General features: G+C 36.8%; 1 gene segment (V, D, J or C); it reads left to right on the plus strand.

The window, feature by feature from the left end:
• The first annotated feature begins 16,312 nt into the window (after nucleotides 1–16,312).
• Nucleotides 16,313–16,896, plus strand: LOC127686852 (Ig heavy chain V region 3-6-like). The segment is given in 2 exon segments: nucleotides 16,313–16,432; nucleotides 16,511–16,896. Coding segments are annotated over 2 exon segments (414 nt in total).
• Nucleotides 16,897–21,199: the final 4,303 nt, after the last annotated feature.

Here is a 21,199-nt window from a genome sequence, read left to right on the forward strand (position 1 = left end):
ATCCTATCAGATCACCATTGCCTAAGGCTGGTCTTCAAGAACAGCAAAAGCCACAGAAGTCCACATACAGGTGGAAACTAAATAACACTTTACTCAATGTTAACTTTGTCAGGGAAGCAATAACAAAAGAAATGAGATTTTTTTTAGAATTTAGTGACAACGAACTACAATATACCCAAACTTTTGGGATGCAATGAACACTGTACTAAGAGGAAAACTCATAGCTCTGAGTGCCTCCAAAAAGGAACTGGAGAGAGAATACACCATCAGTTTAATACACACCTGAGAGCTCTAGAACAAAAGGAAGCAAACTCATCCAAGAAGAGTAGAAGGCAGGAAATAGTCAAACTCAAGGCCAAAATCAATCAAATATTTGCAAAGGAAATAATACAGAGAATCAACAAAACCAGAAACTGATTGTTTGAGAGAATCAACAAAATACATAAAGCCCTAGACAAACTAGCTAAAGGGCTGAGTAGCATTGTCGAAATTAGCAACATCAGAAATGAAAAGGCAGACATAACAACAGAAACAGAGGAAATTAAAAAAAAAATCAGATCCTACTCTAGAAACCTATATTCAACATAACTGGATAATCTAGATGAAACGGGTGGCTTTCTAAACAGATATCACATACCAAAGTTAAATCAAGAGTAGGCAAGCTATCAAAACACTCCCATAGAAGAAATAATTAAAAACCTCCCAACCCCCAAAAGCACAAGTCCAGATGGATTTAGTGAAGAATTCTACCAGACCTTCAAGGAAGACCCGACACCAATTTTTCTCAAACTATTCTATAAAATAGAAAGACAAGTAACACTACCTAATTCATTGTATGAAGCCACAATTACTCTGATACCTAAACCACACAAGGACTTAACAGAGAGAGAGAGAGAGAGAGAGAGAGAGAGAGAGAGAGAGAGAGAGAGAGAGAGAGAGAGTGAGAGAGAGAGAAATATCTTTGACCAAACTCGTTTATGTATATCAATGCAAAATAATAAAACTCTTGCAAACTGAATCCAAGAACATATCAAAACCACCCTTCACCACAATCAAGTAACCTTCATTCCACACATGAAAGGTTGTTTTACTATATGAAAATCCATTAACATAATCCACTATATAAACAAACTCAAAGAAGAAAATAACAAGATCATCTCCATAGATGCAGAAACAGCATTTGACAAAATACAACAACCTTTAATGTTAAAAGTATTGGAGAGATCAGTAATTCAAGGTCCATACATAAACATAATAAAAGGAATTTGCTTCAAACGAACCAATGTCAAATTAAATGGAGACTTACTTGAAGCAATCCCACTGAAATCGGGAACAAGGCAAGGATATCTACTCATCCCTTATCTAATCAATATAATACAGCAACTGCAAGGAGGAAGAATAAGAAAACAAAAAGAGATCAACAGGATACAAATAAGCAAAGAAGATATAATTGTATAACCATTTGGAGATGATACGACAGTATAAGTAATTACCACAAAAATTCCACCAGAGAACTTCTCCAGCTGATAAACTACTTCAGCAAACTGGCCAGATATAAAATTAACTCCAATAAATCCGTAGCCTTCTTTTACACAAGTGACAAACAGACTGAGAAAGAAATTAGGAAAATATCTCCCTTCACAATAGCCACAAATAATATAAAATATCATGGGACAACTTTAACCAAACAAGTGAAAGACTTGTTTGACAATAACTTCAAGTCTCTCAAGAAAGAAATTGAAGATCTCAGATGATGGAGAGATCTCCCATGCTCATGGACTGTCAGAAGTAACATAGTAAAAATGGCCATCCTACAAAAGGCACTCTATAAGTTAAATGCAATCCCTATGACTACCCAAACATAATTCTTCAATTTCATGGAAAGAGCAATTCTCAAATTCATCTGGAAGTGCAAAAAAAAAAAAAAAAAAAAAAAAACCACCAGAATAATAAAAACAATTCTTAACAATAAAAGGACTTAAAGGGGAATCATCATCCCTGATGGCAAGATTTACTACAGAGCAACATATAAAAACTGCAGGGTACTGGTATAGAGACAGACACATTAATCAATAGAATAGAATTGAAAACCCATAAAAAAATACCAGACACGTATGTACACTTGATCTTTGGCAAAGGATCCAAATATATACAATAGACAGAAAGTATCTTCAATAAATGGTGCTGCTCTAACTGGCTGTCTGTAGAAAAATGAAAATAGGCCCATATTTGTCACTTTGAACTAAGTTCGAGTCAAATTGGATCAAGAACTTCAACATAAAACCAGATACACTGAAACTATTAGAAGAGAAATTTGGAAAGAACTTTGAACTCTCTGGCACAGGGGGAAATTTCCTAAACAGAGCAATGGCTCATGCTCTAGAGAACATCATACTAAGTGAGGTAACCCAGACTCAAAAGATGAATCATGGTATGCACTCACTAATAAGTGGATATTAACCTAGAAAACTGGAATATCCAAAACATAATCAACACATCAAATGAGGTACAAGAAGAACGGAGGAGTGGCGCCTTGTTCTGGATAAACTCAGTGAAGCAATATAGGGCAAAACCAGAACAGGGAAGTGGGAAGGGTTGGGTGGGAAAACAAGGGGAGGGAAGGGGGCTGATGGGACTTTTAGGGAGTGGGGGTCTAGAAAAGGGGAAATCATTTGAAATGTAAATAAAAAATATATCAAATAAAAAAAAGACTTGTTAAATGGGACCTTATGAACCTGGAAAGTTCATAAGGATATCCTTGGATATAGTCAATAAGACAAATCAGCAACCTACAAGTTGAGAAAAAATCCTTCCTAACTCCTCGTTTTATAGAAGACTAATATACAAAGTACATAAAGAACTCAAGAAACTAATCATCATAACACCAAACAGCCCAATCAGAAAATATAGTATACAACTAAAGTGAGATTTCACAACTGAGGAATCTCAAATCACTGAGAAGCATCTCAATAAATGTTCAAAGTCCTTACTGATAACAGAAATGTAAATCAAAACAACCTTGAGATTACATCTTATATCAATCAGAATGGTCAAGATCAAAATCACAGGTGACAACATATGTTGGAGAGAATGTGGAGAACAAGGAACACTCCTCCTTTGCTGGCAGGATTGCAAACTGGTACAACCTCTCTGGAAATCAGTCTGGATGTTCCTCAGAAAATTGGAAATAGATCTACCTGAAGACCCAGCTATACCACTCTTCGAAATATTCCCAAAAGATGCCCCACAATGTCATAGGGGCATGTGTTCCACTATGTTCAGACCAGTATTATTTGTGATAGTTAGAAGCAGTTCAGGTGTCCCAGGAAAGAATAATGGATATAGAAAATGTGGTTCATTTACACTATGGGACAATACTCAGCTATTAAGAAGGAAGACATCCTGAGTTTTCCAGAAAAATAGATGGAACTAGAAAATATCCTGAGGTAACTTAGAACCAAAAGGACAAGTACGGTGTGTTCTCACTAAAAAGTGGATGTTAAAAACTGCAGAGTACACAATACACAGTCTACAAAACTCAAAAAGTTCAGCAAGCTGAAGTGTCCAAGGGCGGACACTTCAGTCCCACTTGGGAGGGAGAACAAAACAATCACAAATGGGGAGTGAGGGGGGGACCTGGGATGGAAAGTGGGCATGGGGGTGTGGAAAGAGATGGGAACATGATCTGGTAATGGGTGAGGGAAAAGTTCTGTAGCCCTGGGGGCCAGCAGAAACAATGAAAACAGGCAACCTCCAGAGATATGAGATTGGGGGCACTCTCCAGTGTGTACCAGTTACCTAAGAGGTGAGATACTCTCAGGACTCAAAGAAAGGGAAGGACCTTAGATGAAATGACCAACAGTAGGGAGAGGGAACTTATAGAGCCCACTTCCAGCAGGAAGACAGGGCATCAAATAATGGAGGGGAGCATCCCAGAGTCACATCTCTAACTCATAATTTTGCCTTTGAAAGAATTATAGGAATGTTAATGGAGAGCAGCCTGAGGAAAAGAAGTTCCAGTGACAGATTCAAATGGGATCCAGATCGAGCATAAATGCCAAGTCCTGGCACTATTACTGACGCTATGGATAGCTCACCAAAGGAACTAAACATGGCCGCATTCCAGAAGACCCAACAAGCAGCAGACTCAGATGCATTCATTTACATCTAACCAATGAATAGAAGTAGCTGATCCCTGTTGTTGAACTAGGGAAGGCTGAATGAAGCCTAGGAGAAGGGCAATCCTGTAGGAGGACCAGCAGTCTCATTTAATCAGGGTCTCATTTAATCAGGACACTCCCCTCACCCCCCGCCCCGAGATCTCTCAAACACTGGACCACCAAACAAACAGCATACACCAGCTGATATGAGGCCTACAACAAACATATAGTAGAGGACTGCTGGGTCTGTGTTCTTTCAGAGATGATGCACCTAATCATCAAGACACTGGAGGCTCCAGGGAATTTTGAGGTCAGGTGGTATGGGGTGTTTGTACATCCAAGTGGAGACAGGGGTTGGGAAGGTGGTACGGGATGTGAAATAGTCTTAGGGTGGATGGGGATATGAGAGCCATTAAAATATGGAGTATAAAAATAAATTAAGTAATAAAAGAGAAAAGAAAAGAAAAGAAATGGTAAAAAAATGTTATAAAAGGCACAGCCCCACTAATTTCAGGGAATTATTAGATAGGTATCCACTGTAAGCCTGTGTGGTCGCATAAGAAATTGCTTCCTGGAAGAAATGATTCTGTATCATTCTTCTCTGGTAGAAAACTTCTACCATAGGAAACACACACTCAAATCATTCCCCAGTGTTTAATCTAATTTACTTACTGCATTTATGAGTTTTCTATAAGATTTTCTTACATTCTGAATATGAATGTGTTATTAGTAACTGACTTGTAAATATTGCTATCATTCCATGGCTTTTCTCCTTAAGTTCACAATGATATAGTTTCTAACATAATCCTTTTGATTTTGGCATAGTATAGTTATGCTTCATATATATATATATATATATTTGAGGAATATTATTTTAATGAGAATCTTCTTTCATCCAAGACCATTACAGTATATATTTTGTCAATCTCCTAAAAATTGTATCTTTTTTTTCTTGGATCGTTTTGAAAATCTTGTAATTAGTAGATTTAAACCTTATGTTCTGCAAACATTTAGCTTGTACTGTCCCTTATTACTTATGTGAAAAGTGAATTTGCTTTAAGTGTCTCTGACTCAACAGACAATAAGATTAAATCATCTGCTTATGAGGAATATAAGAGATCCTCTGGAAATGTTGAATGAGGGGACTATAAGAAATAAGGCTATAAAGTAAGCCATGAACACCAAGCCTAAATAAAGCAGCAACCTGCCAAGTCTTCTGCTTCAGTATCTGTCCTGACTTCCTCCAGGAAGGACTGTGATTTTGAAGAGTCAGCAAATAAATCCTCTCCTAATCAAGCTGCTTTTGGTCATGCTGTTTTATCCCACTAATAGAAACCCCAAGACACTATCTGTAGCCTTCATTAAGTAGGAGAAGAATGTCCCTGACCTCAAGCAATACTACAGAGCAATAGTGTTAAAAACTGCATGGTATTGGTACAGTGACAGGCAGGAGGATCAATGGAACAGGATTGAAGATCCAGAAATGAACCCACATACCTATGGCCACTTAATCCTCGACAAAGAGGCTGAAAACATCCAATGGAAAAAAAGATAGCCTTTTCAACAAATGGTGCTGGTTCAACTGGAGGGCAGCATGCAGAAGAATGCGAATTGATCCATCCTTGTCTCCTTGTACTAAGCTCAAATCCAAATGGATCAAGGACCTCCACCTAAAGCCAGACACTCTGAAGCTAATAGAAAAGAAACTGTGGAAGACCCTTGAGGACATCAGTACAGGGAGAAAGTTTCTGAACAGAACACCAATAGCGTATGCTCTAAGAGCAAGAATTGACAAATGGGACCTCATAAAATTACAAAGTTTCTGTAAGGCAAAGGACACCATCAAGAGGACAAATCGGCAACCAACAAATTGGGAAAAGATCTTCACCAATCCTACATCAGATAGAGGGCTAATAACCAATATATATAAAGAACTCAAGAAGTTAGACTCCAGTAAACCGAACAACCCTATTAAGAAATGGGGTACAGAGTTAAACATTCACACCTGAAGAACTTCGGATGGCGGAGAAGCATCTTAAAAAATGCTCAACTTCATTAGTCATTAGGGAAATGCAAATCAAAACAACCCTGAGATTTCATCTTACACCAGTCAGAATGGCTAAGATTAAAAATTCAGGAGACAGCAGGTGTTGGAGAGGGTGTGGAGAAAGAGGAACACTCCTCCACTGCTGGTGGGGCTGCAAATTGGTACAACCACTCTGGAAGTCAGTCTGGCGGTTCCTCCGAAAACTGGGCACCTCACTTCCAGAAGATCCTGCTATACCACTCCTGGGCATATACCCAGAGGATTCCCCACCATGTAATAAGGATACATGCTCTACTATAGCAGCCCTATTTATAATTGCCAGATGCTAGAAAGAACCCAGGTATCCCTCAACAGAAGAGTGGATACAAAAAATGTGGTATATCTACACAATGGAGTACTATTCAGCCATTAGAAACAATGAATTCATGAAATTCTTAGGCAAATGGATGGAGCTAGAGAACATCATACTAAGTGAGGTAACCCAGACTCAAAAGGTGAATCATGGTATGCACTCACTAATAAGTGGTTATTAACCTAGAAAACTGGAATACCCAAAACATAATCCACACAGCAAATGAGGTACAAGGAGAAAGGAGGACTGGCCCCTGGTTCTGGAGAGACTCAGTGAAACAGTATTCGGCAAAACCAGAACAGGGAAGTGGGAAGGGGTGGGTGGGAGGACAGGGAAAGAGAAGGGGACTTAAGGGACTTTCGGGGAGTGGGGGGCTAGAAAAGGGGAAATCATTTGAAAAGTAAATAAATTATATCGAATAAAAAAAAAGTAGGAGAAGAATGGAATTTTCTACCTTGAATGACAGAAATGGAAGGTGGTATGGTAAATGCTGGATAGGAAGATCTGCCCATCCTGTGTATTCCTAGCCCCTTGACACCATAAGGTGGCAGAAGATTTTTATTAAAAGATGCCTGCTGTGAAAATGTTATAAGAAGCCATGCATTTGCATACCAAGAGAAGCCACTGAAGTTGCCTGCAATATGTAAAGAGATGATAAAGTTTAGCAAGACCAAGTCAGCAATGATGTTTCAAGAAGTCCTTGTTGTTTATGTTATTTTACACAATAGACACAATCTTACATTTTCCTGCCATTGGCATGGTTTAAAACAGAATTTAAGTTCCCCTTTCCTGTTTTGTGGCAAATCTAGAGATGCTGAGGCTGGTTTGCCAAGTCATTTTTAATCCTTTATAGAAATAAAAATTATTGAACTGAAAGCTGAAATGCTATAGAATTAAAAATTTATACTAGTTATGCTTCTATCATAGAAAAGGAGCCCATTGCTTTGTAGTCTATTCTTTTCTCCACAACATGGTGAGACAAGTTCTTCTCTAGAAGGCTTCCTTCTTTATTTTCAGTTGTTTAGTTCATTTGTGTTGAATGTGTTCACTAAGCAGTAAAAACAGTTACTCCTATTTTCTGTTTCCATCTTATTTTAGATTGCATTTTATTTGCTTCTTCTATAACATCATCATTTATAATTTGATGAATTTTTTATTTGTATTATATATCCTTTGTGATATATTAGGTATCATTTTTCTTTGTGTGCTATGAACCTTACATGTAACAACTTTGTCATGTACAAGTGGTTCTGACTATTTGTTTCTCTTAGCAACAAAACAAAGTGTTAAAAAGGAGATAATTGAGAATGAATATCACTGTGATCTAATATCTCACATACTAGACAGTAATTTAAGTGGTATCATTTTCAAGTGTCTCTATTTAGTTTGATGTTGGCTACTGGTTTGTTATATATTGTTTTTATTATGTTTAGGTATGGGCCTTGAATTCCTGTTCTTTCCAAGACTTTTAGCATGGAAGGATGCTGAATTTTGTCAAATGCTTTTTCAGCATCTAATGAAATAACCATGTGTTTTTTTTTCTTTGTTTATATAGTGGATAGCATTGACGGATTTCCATATATTGAACCATCCCTGCATCCCTGGGATGAAGTCTACTTGATCATGGCGAATAATCATTTTGATGTGTTCTTGGATTCGATTAGCAAGAATTTTATTGAGTATTTATGTGTCGATATTCATAAGGGATATTGGCCTGTAGCTCTCCTTCTTTGTAGGATCTTTGTGTGGATTTGGGATCAGCATAATTGTGGTTTTGTAGATCGAGTTGGGTAGTGTTCCTTCTGTTTCTTTTTTGTGGAATAGTTTGAAGAGGATTGGTGTTAGGTCTTCTTTGGAAACCTGATAGAATTCTGCACTAAAACCATCTGGTCCTGAGCTTTTTTTTTTTTTATTAGAAGCCTTTATATGACCCCTTTTATTTCTTTAGGGGTTATGGGACTGTTTAGTTGATCTATTTGATCCTGATTTAATTTTGGTATTTGGTATCTGTCTAGGAAATTGTCCATTTCCTCCAGATTTACCAGTTGTGTTGAATATAGACTTTTGTATTAGGATGTGATGATTTTTTGAATTTCCTCTGTTTCTGTTGTTAAATATACCTTTTAATTTCTACTTTTGTTAATTTGGATACTGCCTCTGTGCCCTTTGGTTAGTCTGGCTAAGGGTTTATCTATCTCATTGATTTTCTCAAAGAACGAGCTCCTGGTTTTGTTGATTCTTTGTGTGGTTCTCTTTGTTTCCACTTGATAGATTTAAGCCCTGTGTTTGATGATTTCCTTTCATCTACTCCTCTTGGGTGAATTAGCTTCTTTTTGTTTCAGGGCTTTCAGGTGTGCCTTTAAGCTGCTAGGGTATGCTCTCTCCAGTTTCTTTTTGGAGGCAAGCAGGGCTGTGAGTTTTCCTCTTAGCACTGCTTTATTGTGTCCCATAAATTTGGGTATGTTGTGCCTTCATTTTCATTAAATTCTAAAAGGTCTTTGATTTCTTTCTTTATTCCTTCTTTGGCTAAGGTATCATTGAGTATTGTTCAGTTTCCAAGTTTATGTGGGATTTCTGTTGTTTTTGTTGCTATTGAAGACCACTCTTACTACATAGTGATCTGATAGGAGGCATGGGATTAGTTCAATCTTCTTATATTTGTTGAGGTCTGTTTTGTGAATAATTATACAGTCGATTTTGGAGAAGGTAAGAAGGTACCATTAGGTACTGTGGAAAAGGTATATTCTTTTGCTTTAGGATGAACTGCTCTCTCTCTCTCTCTCTCTCTCTCTATATATATATATATATATATATATATATATATATATAATCCAATTAGTCTAAAGCTTCAATAGTGGGTTGGCAGGATTAATATAGTAAAAATGGCCATCATACCAAAACCAATATACAGATTCAATGCAATACCCATCAAAATCTCAACTCAGTTCTTCATAGAGTTGGAAAGAGCAAATTCTCAAATTCAGGATAGCTAAAACTATTGTCAACAGTAAAAGAACTTCGGGGGAATCATTCTCCCAGACCTCAAGCAGTACTACAGAGTAATAGTGTTTAAAAGTGCATGGTATTGGTACAATGCCATGCAGGTAGAACAATGGAATAGGATTGAAGGCCCAGAAATGAACCCACACACCTAAGGTCACTTGATCTTTGACAAAGTAGCAAAGTGGAAAAAAAAAAGATGGCCTTTTCAACAAATGGTTCAACAAACGAATTGATCCATTTTCAACTCCTTGTACTAACCTCAACTCCAAGTGGATCAAGGACCTCCACATAAAACCAGACACACTGAAACTAATAGAAAAGAAACTGGGGAAAACCCTTGAGGACATGTGCACAGGAGGAAACTTCCTGAATAGAAAACCAATAGCTTATGCTCTAAGATCAAGAATTGACAAATGGGACCTCACAAAACTACAAAGTTTCTATAAGGCAAAGGACACTGTCAAAAGGACAAAACGTGAACCAACTGATTGGGAAAGGATCTTCACCAACCATAAATCTGGCAGAGGGCTAATATCTAATATATACAAAGAATTCAAGAAGGTAGAACCCAGAGAACCAAATAACCCCATTAAAACGTGTGGTACGGAACTAAACAAAGAATTTTCACATGAAGAACTTTGGAGGGCTGAAAAACACCTTAAGAAATGTTCAACATCATTAATCATTAGAGAAATGCAAATCAAAACAACCTTGAGTTTTCACCTCACACCAGTCAGAATGGCTAAGGTCAAAAACTCAGGAAACAGCAGGAGTTCGCAAATATGTGGAGAAAGAGGAACACTCCTCCACTGCTGGTGGGATTGCAAGATGGTGCAACCACTTTGGAAATCAGTCTGGTGGTTCCTCAGAAAACTGGGCATGCCACTTCCTGAGGACCCTGTTATACCACTCCTGTGCATATACCCAGAGGATTCTTCAGCATGCAATAAGGACACATGCTCCACTATGTTCATAGCAGCCCTATTTGTAGTAGCCAGAAGCTGGAAAGAACCCAGGTGTCCTTCAACGGAGGAATGGATACAAAAAATGTGGTATATTTACACAATGGAGTACTATTCAGCCATTAGAAACAATGAATTCATGAAATTCTTAGACAAATTGATGGAGCTGGAGAACATCATAATAAGTGAGGTAGTCCAGTCTCAAAAGATCAATCATGGTATGCACTCACTGATAAGTGGATATTAGCCTAAAAACTTTGAATACCCAAGATATAATCCTCAAATTAAATGATGTACAAAAAGAATGGAGGAGTGGCCCCTAGTTCTGGAAAGACTCAGTGCAAGAGTATAGGGGAATTCCTGAACAGGGAAGCAGGAAGGGGTAGAAGGAGGAACAGGGGGAGGGAAGAGGGCTTATGGTACTTGCGGGGAGTGGGGACCCACAAATTGGGAAATCTTTTGAAATTCCAAAAAAATGCCCTTAAAGAGGAAGCCCAAAAATCCCTTAAAGAAATACAGGAGATCATGGGTCAACAGGTAGAAACCCTTAAAGAAGAAACAGAAAAATCCCTTAAAGAATAACAGGAAAGCACAAATAATCAAGTGAAGGAACGGAGCAAAACCATCCATAATCTAAAAGTGGAACTAGAAACAATAAAGAAATCACAACGTGAGACATCTCTAGAGATAGAAAACCTTGGAAAGAATTCATGAGTCATACATGCAAGCATCAACAACAGAATGCAAGAGATAGAAGAAAGACCCTCACGTGCTGAAGATGCCATAGAAAACATTGACTCAACAGTTAAATGCAAAATGCATAATGCTGGTAACCCACAACACCCAGGAACTCCAGAACCCAATGAGAAGACCAAACCTAAGGATTACAAGTACAGATGAGAGTGAAGATTTCCAACTTAAAGGGCCAGTAAATATCTTCAACAAAATTATAGAAGAAAATGTCCCTAACCTAGAGAAAGAGATGTCCATGATTATACAAGAAACCTTCAGAACTTCAAACAGACTAGACCAAAACAGAAACACCACCTGGCACATAAAAATGAAAACAACAAGTACACTAAACAAAGAAAGAATATTAAAAGCGGTAAGGGAAAAGGGGCAAGTAGCTTATAAAAGCAGACTTTTTAGAATTACACCAGACTTCTCACCAGAGATGATGAAAGCTAGAAGATCCTGGGCAGACCTCATACAGACAATAAGAGAACGCAAATGCCAGTTCAGACTACTATACTTTCAATCATCATAGATTGAGAAACCAAGATATTCCATGATAAAACCAAATTCACACAATATCTATCTACAAATCCAGACCTACAAAGGATAATAGATGGAAAATTCCAACACAAGGAGGGAAACTACACCCTAGAAAAAGCAAGAAACTAATCTTTTTCCAACAAACCCAAAATAAGATACCCACACAAACATATAAATAACATGAAAAATAACAGGAAGCAACAATCACTCTTCCTTAATATCTCTTAACAACAATGTACTCAACTCCCAAATAGACATAGAAACATCAGAAAATGGTTGAAATTCCCCTTTTAATTAATTTAGTAATGCTTTTCATGTCTACCATTTTATCTGAATTACTTTTCATGATGATTTTATATTTTAATGTTTTTCTATATATTTCCTCTATTTTATCAGAAATATTTTCAATGTTAATCTTTTTTATCACAAATGTTTCTGATTCCACCTTCAATTAATTTAGAAAGAGTTTTTATATCTACCATTTTAAATGTAAAGTTTTCCATGAAAGAGTCAATTTTAACATATTTTTCTATATATTTCTTGAATTTTACCAGAAATATTTTCTATGTAAATCATCAATTTTATCTGAAAATGTTTCTAATTCCACTTTCAATCAACTTAGTATTACCTTTATGCATATCACTTTATCTGTATAATTTCCATGATAGTCTTTAATTTTTCTATATATTTCTTCAATTGTATCAGAAATATTTTCCATGTAAATCTCTGAGTTTATCAGAATATGTTTATATTTCCACTTTCAATCAACTTAGGAATACTTTTATGCCTATCATTATTACATCTATATAAAATTTTCTATGATAATCTTCAATTCTTGCATGTTTAAAAATTTTAACACTTAAAGTTTTCTAGGTTAATATCCACATATTAGTGAGTGCATACCATGATTGATCTTTTGAGACTGGATTACCTCACTTAGTATGATGTTCTCCAGCTCCATCCATTTGCATAAGAATTTCATGAATTCATTGTTTCTAATGGCTGAATAGTACTCCATTGTGTATATATACCACATTTTTTGCATCCATTCTTCTGTTGACAGATACCAGCGTTCTTTCCAGCTTCTGGCTATAATAAATAGGGCTGCTATAAACATAATGGAGCATGTATCCTTATTACATGCTGGGGAATCCTCTGGGTATATGCCCAGGAGTGGTATAGCAGGATCTTCTGGAAGTGATGTGCCCACTTTTCTGGGAAACCACCAAACTGATTTCCAGAGTCCCTGTACCATTTGCAACCCCACCAGCAGTATAGGAGTGTTCCTCTTTCTCCACATCCTCTCCAATACCTGCTGTCTCCTGAATTTTTAATCTTAGCCATTCTGACTGGTGTAAGGTAAAATCTCAGGGCTGTTTTGATTTGCATTTCCCTTTTCAATAAACTCAGCCAAATAAAAAAAGTAAAAAACAAAACAAAACAAAACAACTGATGACCAGCAGAGGGCAGTCATCAATCATTGGCCTTGATTTTGCTTTATTACTAGCTGTTGAAGTTGTTTAAATATGGCTTTGTTTTTAAGTCTATGGTTTCATTTAGTGATTGTTGATCATCTAGAGAACTTCTTTCATAGCAGATTCTATTCTTGCTTTTATCTGTCTATCTGGGTGTATTTCCTGAAAATAGTACTCATTTACTTACTGATATTCCCCATATGAACAGGGGCTGCAAATGGGAGCTATTAACCCTTTCTACATTTTGCAGGTTATATCTGAAATATTGAAATTGGACAACTCAAGACAGGAATTTGAAGCATGAGAACATATTTTACTTAAAGCTTTCATAAAGGAAGGAGCCAGAGTTTCTTGAATTGATGAAACTACAAAAATTATTTTGAGTTTCAAATATACATTATTTGAGATGGTTAAAGCCACATAGCTCACAGCAAGATAGTTAATTGACAGAATTTCAGAGACATTCTAGGGAGCATTCTGCACACTAGCATTTATTTGCAATGGGGAAGGCATCCAATGTTATGAATGCAACAGTCATTAGGTTCTTTGCATTTCTAGTTGGCAGCCAGTGGGCAAATAGCCATAGGATATAAAATAAAATTTTATGTGTGTTTGTGGATATGTATTGTATAAATTCTTTCCCTACGGGCATCCTTCGTAATAGAGGTAATAATTTAGACATTGTATAAAAACAGCTTGATAATATTGATTCAAAATGAAATATGAAATGCAGATTGAGATATGAGTCAAGAATGCATAGCACACAATCAATATGTCATCACAAGAGCAATGAAAATTAAGGTCAGAAGAGATATTTCCTCATGTCTTGTGGATATATATACATATATATATATATATATATATATATATATATATATATATATATATATATATATATATATATATATGATAAAATATTTGTTCACATCTGTGACTATGTTGATGGTTAACAAGGTTCCATGCATACGGGTGCTTATTAAATTAGTACATATGTTCATTCATCTGATATCAAGAACAGTTATTCAAATGTATCCATAATTCCATGCTCTAAAATGAAACAAAATTCAAAAGTTTTGCCACCACAGTGAGTAGTGTTTTAGATGTTCACCAAACAAGTCTGATTCTGAACAAGTGTTGCCTCACAGAACAGAAGCACAGAGCATGGAAAAGAACATATGCAGACACTGGGCATGATACACCAGACCTGATCCTGATCTGGGAAAGTGAGAGTGTGTGATGATATTTAAATTTCATATATTTAAAGAGACATGACATAATTTCATATAATTGACATAATATTGCAAATGAAAAAATGTTGCCTTTGTTGCCGAATTTAGGAAATAACAAAAAAAAAAAAAAAAAAAAAACAAAACCCAGGTAAGTTCCTTTGAGCATAGATAAATAAAACTGTCACTTTTCTCACAAATGCTGAGTGCCTTATATGGTCTTCATTTTCCAGAAAGCCTCATGAACACATTTGGAAAAAGTTCCTGAAGAATTTCTTCAGAAAATAACTGATTTATGGAGTTTAAACACACAACCAGTACACATTCTCACTGTTTCATGAACTGTACATACCTCCCACTGTGGACAAGGAAAGAAATTCTCATCCTTAGGGAGCAAGAGCAGAGTGAAGATCAGTGATTTCCTATGATTGTTGGGGTCTTCCTTGTGCAGTTAATCCTACTTCTCCCTGCTCATTTTAACATGCAGTCATTCACTTTTTGGTCAGGATATGCTCATACACCTATGATAAATGATGGAAGTGGATGTAGGGGGATTATACAAACTATTGGTGCAGGTTCTTTATAACTATGCTCATAAAGCAGAAATTATTTTTTCTGCTGTTAAAGCAATGTGGAGATGGTCCTGTGATATAAATCATGGGATCTTCATGAGAGACTATCTATTCTAAAGTCACATAATTGTCAGAATTCTCCTGGCTTGGAATTTTAAAGGAACACACTATGATAAGAAAGATTCTATCCTATGCCACACCACATGGTCATTGTCAAGTTTCTAAATCTGCTTCTATGCTACTCTGGTGTTCAGAAATATGGCAGTCTTGCAGAAGATTCCAGCAAACTATCATGAACTGAAAGGACTGGAATAGATCAGACAGATAGTATTCCACAGGTTATATTACCTGTCAGAATAGATAAAAAAAAGGTTCATTAGGTTTTTATGGATTTGTCTGCCCAACCCCAGAATTATGTCCTCGGCCTTTGAAATGCCAAGAATAAATTGATTCAATAGGAAGATAACCACGATAATTTGCAAATTTTATATTTTCTTTGTATAATAAGAAATAAGCATAAAACATCAAAATATTAAGCATTTTTCAAGTTTTCAAAATTGTGTTCTTTCAAGGAAATTTAAATCAAAAATTTAATTTAAGATGTCATCTAATCCAAGCTACAATAATATTTATCAAGGAAACAAATGACACAAAATGATGATGAGGAATTGCTGAAGGGTAAACACGATACATAGCCAGTTTATTCTGTTTTATTTCCTTTGGAATTCTGTCTGGAAGTTCAGCAAAAGGAAAAATGCCACATCACCTACCCACATCACTATTGTGCATACAGCTCAGGTCTTTCTACTAGAAAGACACTAGATTATTTATGCAATAAAAAAAAAAGCGAGGGTACCAAGTTCTATGAAATATGGAAACACATCCTAGGTGTGAAAAGAGAAATAAACTATGAAAAATGTTGACTTGCTAATAATAAAGCAAGAAGTCAGGAAACCAATTATGAAAAAAGGTTGGTATTTATTTGAGACCTTAAAAAAGAGGAGTATCAGAGGGACAGTAGGAAGTTTGGTCTAGGAAGTGAAGGCAAGATCATTTCTAAAAGGGTTTCCTGTGAATTTTACAGTTCTCTGACTCTCTTATTCCAGAAACACACTTTAGGAAGCCAGAGACAGTGATGGTCTTATTTAATTACCCAGAGATGTCAGTATTCACCCTCCCCAATTATGAAGGCAAGGCTGGCTCCCTGCATGCAAATGCTTCTTCTAGCTCTAAGTTAAATCCCCTCTTGGGCTGTGGAAGTTCATATCTCTCTGACAGGAGGTTGAACTTTGAAGAAAAGTGGGTGCAGCCTAAAAGATGAGAGTGTTGATACTTCTGTACCTGTTGACAGTGCTTCCTGGTAAGTGTTTCCATTTCATACTTGTGCTTATGAGTGGATTTTTAAAGTGTGATTGACAGAAATTACTCTTCTCTGAAGGTATCCTGTCTGATGTACAGCTTCAGGAGTCAGGACCTGGCCTGATGAAACCTTCTCAGTCATTGTCCCTCACCTGCTCTGTCACTGGCTACTCCATCACCAGTGGTTATTACTGGAACTGGATCCGGCAGATTCCAGGAAATAAACTAGAGTGGATGGGGTACATAAGCTACAGTGGTAGCACTAACTACAACCCATCTCTCAAAAGTCGAATCTCCATCACTAGAGACACGTCCAAGAACCATTTCTTCCTGCAGTTGAACTCTGTGACTACTGAGGACACAGCCACATATTACTGTGCAAGAGACACAGTGTCCATTCTTCAGTGTAAGCCCAGACATAAACCTACTTGTAGAGCAGCTCAGTATTAACAGTCAGCTTGCCACATACACTTAGCACAGGAAATCTATTTTAGGGTAAGTTAAAAAACAATTCTTGCCCAAAACCCTGGTAGAAGACTCCTGCTTCACAGGAAGGCACATTAGGTCTAAGTTCTTCAGTTAATACAATGCACACAGCCAACTAAAACTCCTTAAATTATACCCAGAAATTCTCAATGGCACCACTCCTGGAAGATACACATTCCAACTTACTCTGAACCAGATCTGTTTCTTTATAAAATAACTGGAGGGATAAATATGGAGAAGAACCTGAGGGGAAGGAAGTCCAGTGACAGGTCCAACTTGGAATCCTTCTCAAGGGGAGGCTCTAAGGACTATCTCTATCACTGATTCTATGGTGTGTTCACAGAGAGAAACCTAGCCGGTCTGCCCTCTAAAAAGCCCAACAAGCATCTGGCTAAGGAAGATGCAGATACTTATACCCAACCAATGGAAAGAGAAAAAATAAAGTTAGTGAACTTTGAGAATGGAGTAATCCATTTCAAATCTCAAGCCTGCCTTCAGTGACATATTTTGTCCTACAGAGACACACTGACTGATCCTTATCAAGTATTTTTATCAACATCTCCAGCTCCAATCTTTCTTCCTCAGTAGCATCCTCCATGCAAAAATGATCCCACAGTACAAGGATGAAGGCCCAGTCCTGACTAAGAATCCACCATGTCCGTCTCATAGAATGTCCCTTTGGGGTATGTGCTCCTGTGCTTTGTGTCATCTCCCTGGTGTAAGCATCTCAGAGATATTTCTGACCATCACATATTTGTAATCTAAAAAGAATCCAATGGCAGGAACTATGCAGCTATCTGGTTTTCTGCATTTCTGGTTAGCATCCAGTGGGCACATATCCATGGGATATGAAATAGAATTTTATATTTGTGTTGATGTATATGCATTGTATTGTTCTTTCCACCAAGAGTATCCTTCCTAGTCCAGGGCGTAATATCTGAATCATATAAATAATTAAAATTGGTAGATAACACTGATCCAAAAGCAGTCAAAATAACAAAAGATATTTTTATAAAAGGATAGATGTGAGTCAAAAAAAGCATAGCATAGAATCATTTTTTTCAACACCAGAGAAATGAAATTTAAGTAGACTTGACTTCATGTGCTGAGGATGTGTTCAGGACAAAATATGTGTTCACATCTGTGACTATTTTGATAGTGACACAAGTTTCCATGTGTATGGATGCTTAGAATGTAAGATTGTAAATGTGTTGGATGATGTAAAGAATATTTGCTTCAAATAAAATGTGTTCATGTTTTCATGAAATGAAATAAAGCAAAATCAAAAGGTTTCCCATCACATTGTGGAGGATTTTAGAACTTCATCAAACAAGGCTGACTCTGACCAAGTGTTATCTCAGAGAGAAGGTTTATACAGCATGGAGAAGCACAAATCCAGACATTCGGGATGATACTACAGACCTGAGTTTGGTCTGGAAATATGACAGTGTATGATGCTATTTAATTTTCTTATTTTCAAAAAGATATGACAACTACATATAATTGCCATAATTATCAACAACCAAAATATGCTGTGCATATTTTCTGACCAATGTCTTCTCACAGATTTTTACCCGACAGCTTTCAATTATAGGAAGATGTGACACAAATAGGGGCTTCTCCTACTCATCAAAGCCAGCCAAATTCTGAGGCTCACCTATGGCAGATGAGCTGAGCTCTGGAATCCAGCAAGGTCTTCCCATCTAGTGACTAGCACAGAAAACAGCCTACCCTTAATGGATATGGGTCTTAGATGGGGTTTCTTTGTGTCTCTTCTGAAATGTAATGCACAGAGAAGAGAGACTGTTTGTGTAAGAGGGACAGTGTATATATGTGACAGTTTTATTACTATGACTATTTTCAGTCACACAGAGTGAGGTGCAACTGGTTGAATCTGTGGGCATCTTGGTACAACCTGAAGTGTCCCCTAAACTTGCTCATGAAGCTTCTGGATTCACCTGCAATTATTGCATGCACTGGATTTGTATATAACAGGAGTGACAAAACTATCCAAAGTCTGTGAAGGACAATCTACCAGAAAAATTCTAAGAACTTATTGTATCTACAAAGCACAGTCTGAGAAATGAGGACCATTCCAGGTCTTACTGTTTGAGAGAAATGGTGAGAAAAGTAAATTGTGAGCTCTGGAAACAAACTCTTCACAAGGTATATGTAGCCAGTAGGGCACAATCTTCATACAGGCATTACTGACACAAAGGGAGCACTAGGTCCACAGAAGTGGAGTAGGAATGTGAATAATAAAAATAATCTGTCTCTCTGTCTCTCTCTGTTTCTCTCTGTCTCTCTCTGTCTCTCTGTCTGTCTCTGTCTGTCTCTCTGTCTCTGTCTGTCTCTCTGTCTCTCTGTCTCTGTCTCTCTCTCTCTCTCTCTCTCTCTCTCTCTCTCTCTCTCTGCCTCCCTCTTTGCTTCTCATTCTTCAGGACACATACTGTCTTTGCTCAGTCAATTATGACTTCAACATCTTTAAATTTATACTTCACATTCTACAGGTCAATGGGAAACTGTGCAGATGAAGATGAATCTATAATCATTCTGGCACTGAGCTGGGGTGCATATTGGCCAAGAAGGTCCAACAACGGGTAGCCCCAGACATGGGATGGTGAGGACAATTGACTGATGTGAATTTGAAAGGCAAGAAAGACAGAGAGACAGAAAGAGAGTCAGAGAGAGAGAGAGAGAGAGAGAGAGAGAGAGAGAGAGAGAGAGAGAGAGAGAGAGAGAGAAGTTCATAATTAATGTAAAGAGACTTATATATTCTCCATAGTGTGAAATCTTGTTTCCTGTAAGTAGGTATCTGAAGACTCTCAATTTATTTATATCAATTTAAAACAAATTAGTTTGAACAATTTAAAATTATCCTATGTATTATAAAACCTAATGCATACCCTGTGTGCATTAAAGCTAGAATGCATCCTATAGTTATATAGCATTGTTCTTGTTCTAGATATATACTTTATTCTCTGCAATGATTAATGATCTGTTCTTAGTTTACTATTAAATAGAAGTACGGGTCAATTTGCATTTTTCTACATGCTGACTGATAGCTGATTCAGCACCATTTCTTTAAAATGCTGTCTTTTGTTCCAATGGTTGCTTTTAGCTCCTTTGTCAAATATTAAGTGACCATAGTTGTGTGGGTTCATTCCTAGGTCTTCAGTTCTACTCCACTGATCTTTTTGTCTATCTCTGTACCAATACCATACAGGTTTTTTATCACTATTGCTCTGTAGTAGTGTTTGAGGTCAGGGATGGTGATTCCACCAGAAGTTCTTTTATTGTTGAGAATAGTTTTGCTATTCTGTGTTTTTTCTTATTCCAAATGAATTTGCAGATTGCTCTTTCTAGCTCTATAAGTTTTGGTTTGGAATTTTAATAGGACAATTGCATTAAAACTGTAGATAGTTTTCAGCAAGATGACCATTATTACTGTATTAATCTGCCAATCCATGAGCATCGGAGATCTTTCCATCTTCTGAGATCTTTGATTTCTTCCTTCAGTAGCATGAAGTTCCTGTTATACAGATCATTCACTTACTTGGTTAGAGTCACACTAATGCATTTAAAAGTATTTGTGACTATTATGAAGGGTGTAATTTCCCCAGCCTGTATCTTTCTCAGACTGTTTATCCTTTGAGTAGAGGAAGGATATCGATTTGTTTGAATTAATTTTATGCCCCGCCACTTTGCTGAAGTTGTTTATCAGCTTTAGGAGTTCTGTTTGTATTGTTGCGGTCACTTCAGTATACTATCATATCATTTGCAAATAATGATGTTTTGCATTCTTCCTTTTCAATTTGCATATTTTTTACCTCATCTTTTGTCTAATTGTTCTAGCTAGAACTTCAAGGATTATATTGAAAAGATAGGGAGAGAATGGATAGCCATATCTGTACCCCGATTATAATGGGATTGCTTCAAGTTTCTTTCCATTTTAGTTTGATGCTGGCTACTAGTTTGCCATATATTGATTTTACTGTATTTAGTTATGGGTCTTGAATTCCTGAGCTTTCCAAAACTTTTAACCTGAAGGGATGATGAATATTGTCAAATTATTTTTCATCATTTAATGAAATGATCATGTGTTTTTTGTTTACTTTGAGTTTGTTCATGTAGTGTATTACATTGATAGATTTCTGTATATTGAACCATCCCTAAATCCCTTGGATGAAGCTTACTTGATCATTGGGAATCATTGTTTTGATGTATTCTTGGATTTGATTGACAAGTGCTTACAGAGGAGAAAGTAGGGAAGAGCCTTGAA

Source organism: Apodemus sylvaticus, chromosome 6 (assembly GCF_947179515.1).
Source record: "Apodemus sylvaticus chromosome 6, mApoSyl1.1, whole genome shotgun sequence".
NCBI lineage: Eukaryota > Metazoa > Chordata > Mammalia > Rodentia > Muridae > Apodemus > Apodemus sylvaticus.